The 3,810-nt window shown below is 44.8% G+C and overlaps 1 protein-coding gene across 2 annotated transcripts in view; it reads right to left on the bottom strand.

The window, feature by feature from the left end:
• The window catches only part of LOC101848452 (four and a half LIM domains protein 2), a 26,226-nt gene that overhangs the window by 7,644 nt on the left and 14,772 nt on the right, over nucleotides 1-3,810 (bottom strand). For both annotated transcript variants that reach the window (XM_035971370.1, XM_035971371.1), the window contains exon 2: nucleotides 467-667. In XM_035971370.1, coding sequence (XP_035827263.1) covers nucleotides 467-637 — 171 coding nt within the window. In that variant the 5' untranslated portion in view covers nucleotides 638-667. The remainder of the gene's footprint in view (nucleotides 1-466; nucleotides 668-3,810) is intronic.

The following is a 3,810-nucleotide window of genomic DNA, read 5'->3' on the forward strand; positions in this document are numbered from 1 at the left end:
ATATATATATATCCCTTCCCCAGCTGACCAACAATATACACAAATCATTTCCTTCACAGTCAGTAGAGTACTGATATATCTGTTGAACATTAATTCCTTTTTCTTCATTTACTCCCTGGACAAATCTACCACCATGAACAATAAAGGTGTTTACCTTGCAGTCTTGTTCTATATACACAAATTATTATACTCAAAAAGGGTGGGGCGCTGACATAACTTTTAACCCTATCCGTACGCCCTGGGGTTATTTTGTTCCCCACGCATTGTATTCTTCACATTTTAGAATACTTCTAGTAAGAAGGTCTCTTTGAAACTTTCGGTATTTCTCGAAAAATCATTTTGACAGACTGCTACGCAAAGCGTACGGATTAGACTAACGAGCAAACTTCCTCTTTGGAAAGTGGGGGTACAGAGTTTCCCACGTCGTATGGATACGATACATGTAGTAAAACACGACTTTGCTTACCTTGTAGTCGGGCCCGATGGGCTTGGTGCACTCCTCACAGTTGTGAGCAAAGAGCTGCTGGTAGCAGGGTATACAGTAGGGGTGCTCTTCCTTGAGGATGTAGCGGCAGGCCACCAGCTGCTTGTCGCAGTTCCAGCAGGCCAGGTGCTCCTTGTGGAAGTTCTGCTCCATGGCTTTGGTGTACTCCTTCGAGAAGATCAGCTGTGGGAGGGAGAGACAATCACACTGTTAGTTGGCTTTGTTTGTTTGGTGTTTTTTGGTTGTTGATTTTTTTTTGTCCTTTTTTTGGGGGGGAGGGGGTCTTTTTATTTGTTTTGGTTGTTTTGGGGGGGCGGTTGGGGGGGGCGGTTGTTGTTGTTGCTTCATTTTGTTTTACGGGGTAGTATTTTGTTTATTTGTTTGATTTGGGGTTTTGGGGTTTTCTTGGGTTTTTTTCAGTTTTAGTAAGAGTATTATGGCAATTACAACACAAATAGGTCATGTAAGTGCCGAAGATTAGAGGAATTACAAACACAAAAAAGGAGAAGGAGAGAAAAGGACGATATAGATGTTTGATAGGAAAAAAGGAGCAAACCACACCACACTACCCGCTGATCACCCACAACGTTAAGTTTGACTTGTTTAAGTTCACACTGGCATATTATAAGAATGCCTATCCTAAGTAAGTAAGCATACGGGTCTAATGCCCCTAATAATATGATTAATGTCATTTCAGAGGTGGGAAATCTCAACAAAACAACTCTTGTTCAAGAACGCCATAGCAGGGATTCGAACCAGGACAAACCACTCCAAAGTCCAGCATGACACCAGCAGAGAGGTAATGCGGTGCCCTCACACTGACCCGAGGTAAAGAAAAGAGTCCATGAAATCTCAACAGTAAGAGAAAACATCAGAAAAATCCCCAAACACGCCATAATATGTCCACGCCCACATTTCTACTTCCACCAGGGCGTTATTTCAGACGTCATTTAATTTCCCAGACCGTCCCAAAAGTCTAAAGTGATGACGTAGGCCAAAACGCCAGCGTCACGGCCTCGCTGGTAATGTAAGTAATATGCACGGTGCACCCTTGGCCGACTGGTCGGTTCTGCTGGACCGGGTCGGATGTACAGGTCGGGCTGGCTAACAACACGACTTATCAAACAAAGACAATGTTACAATATTATAACGTTCTACATTTTAACTTGATTCCCATAGCTTTATTTTACTTTACTTTTCCATTTTATTTTCTCCTTCCTCTTGTACCCTTAGGATGTGGAGGGGGGGGGGGATGCAGGTTTCGGTCTTGTGCTAAAGTGTGTGGCGTCAGTGATAAGACATGTTGTGTTGTTCCAGTTCCCTTTGAACGGGTCCAAAATAATGATGTTCCAAAAGAACAAAAGCCCTTGTCAAAACTCACACCAATTGTAAGTAATTATATCGTTATAAACCTAGCACCATAAAACCTGACGGATATTTTCCTTGTCATTAAGGCGAATATGAACCTTCTCAAAATTGTGAGACCAAATTTAGTTTGATAAGACACTTCGGTCTTATAAGGAATTAATATAGATCGTTTTCTCCACGACGTCCATCACATCAGACAGGATCGGGAGGCAGCCGTGTGAGTGTACACTGACCTTAACCCACAACATATGTCACGATGCTCGTTTGGACGGAGAAGATGCGGGGAGAGTTTGTGTGGGGGGGGGGAGAAGGGGGGAGACAGAGAGAGACAGAGACAGAGAGAGAGAGGGGGGGGGAAGAGAGAGGAAGAGAGAAAGACAGAGAGACAGAGAGAAAGAAAAGAGAGAGAGAGAGAAAGAGAGAGAGAGAGAGAGAGAGAGAGAGAGAGAGAGAGAAAGAGAGAGAGAGAGAGAGTTACTTTCCGACGTAAGACAGAGTAGAGATAGAGAAACACTTGACCCCTTGTCCCCCCCGGCGCGCAACTCGCAGCATCTCAACACTTGAACATCGCCGTGCGCGGGACCGCACTGCTCGAGAACAGAAGGTCATCCCTGCATCTTTACACCCTTATACACTTACGTCCTTACATCCTTACGTCCGTACGTTCTTACGTTTTTACGTCCTTACATGGTATGGTTTACGTAAGCGGTTCTTCCTGTGTCTTTTATCTCAGCAACAGGGAGGCACTTCAGAGGAGAGTTACTTCAACAACACAACTGCCATCAGGAAAGAGCGAGAGAAAGAGAGTGAGAGACGAGAGAGAGAAAGAGAGAGAGAGAAAGAGAGAGAGAGAGAGAGAGAGAGAGACGGGAGAGAGAGAGAGAAAGAGCAAGAGAGAGAGAGACAGACAGACAGACAGACAGAGAGACAGAGACAGAGATTAAATAAGTGATACAAATACAAGTAGCCGTCCTTTCAAGAAATCTCGCTTACGCTAGCATAACATAAATTTTGTCCATTTTGATGGATACACGTCCCTCACTCCTGAAACGGCTGAGGTCACATCATGCTGTACCCTGCTCCACACGCACATCAGCAGAGCATGAATAAACAACAACATCTGGTATTGGAAGTATTCGCAAGTGGTGCCGAGAATTCAAAATTTAACAAGCTATCCAAGAATGTCAAAAAAGTTTCAAGATCTCCAGCTCAACCATGGTGCGGTAAAGATTTTACGACGCTGTTGCCAACACAGCAATGTCATCCAGGAGTCGAGACCTCCGACTTTAGCGCCCATCACTGATAGAAGCGAGCCAAGTGGGTGGGGAGCCACGAAAACGTCCTCGGACAAATACACAAGTTCAGAAAAAAATAGTCGGGTATTCAAACCAAGGCCATCGGCATTGTAGCCCACAAAGAGAACAACTACATGTATTATGTATGCTAATGTGGCGTTCCACGCCGGAACTGGGTTATAAATCATGAGTACTTTATGCAAATTGTCGGAGCGTTTACGTTTTAGCAAGAGTTTTACGGTACTTGCAGCGCAATAACGTCACATACGTTATATATATCTTACAAGAGAGTAAGATACACAAATAGGGGGAAGAGGGGTAAGGACGATAGGTGATTGATAGGACAGTATGGAAACGCAGCATTTTTTAAAGAGCATCCCAGCAAAGGAATAAAAGGAGAACCATGATCGCCGATGTCTGTCGCAGATCTGGCACTGGATGAGAAGGAACAAACCACATCAGAGGACCCGCCAACCACCCACTGTCAGAGGATTCTTTCACGATAATGTGCATGTAGCTTAATAGTACAACCTGGTCTTTCTGGCCGGCTGGCTGGCACAGAACTCCTTCCTAGTACATAGTGATAGAAGCCACATGATGTCAGCACTGAGGTGGTACAAACAGACACAGAGGGCACGGGGGAGCGGGGCTTGTGGCAGTCGG

This window comes from Aplysia californica, unplaced genomic scaffold (genome assembly GCF_000002075.1).
Source record: "Aplysia californica isolate F4 #8 unplaced genomic scaffold, AplCal3.0 scaffold00424, whole genome shotgun sequence".
Taxonomy (NCBI): Eukaryota; Metazoa; Mollusca; class Gastropoda; order Aplysiida; family Aplysiidae; genus Aplysia; species Aplysia californica.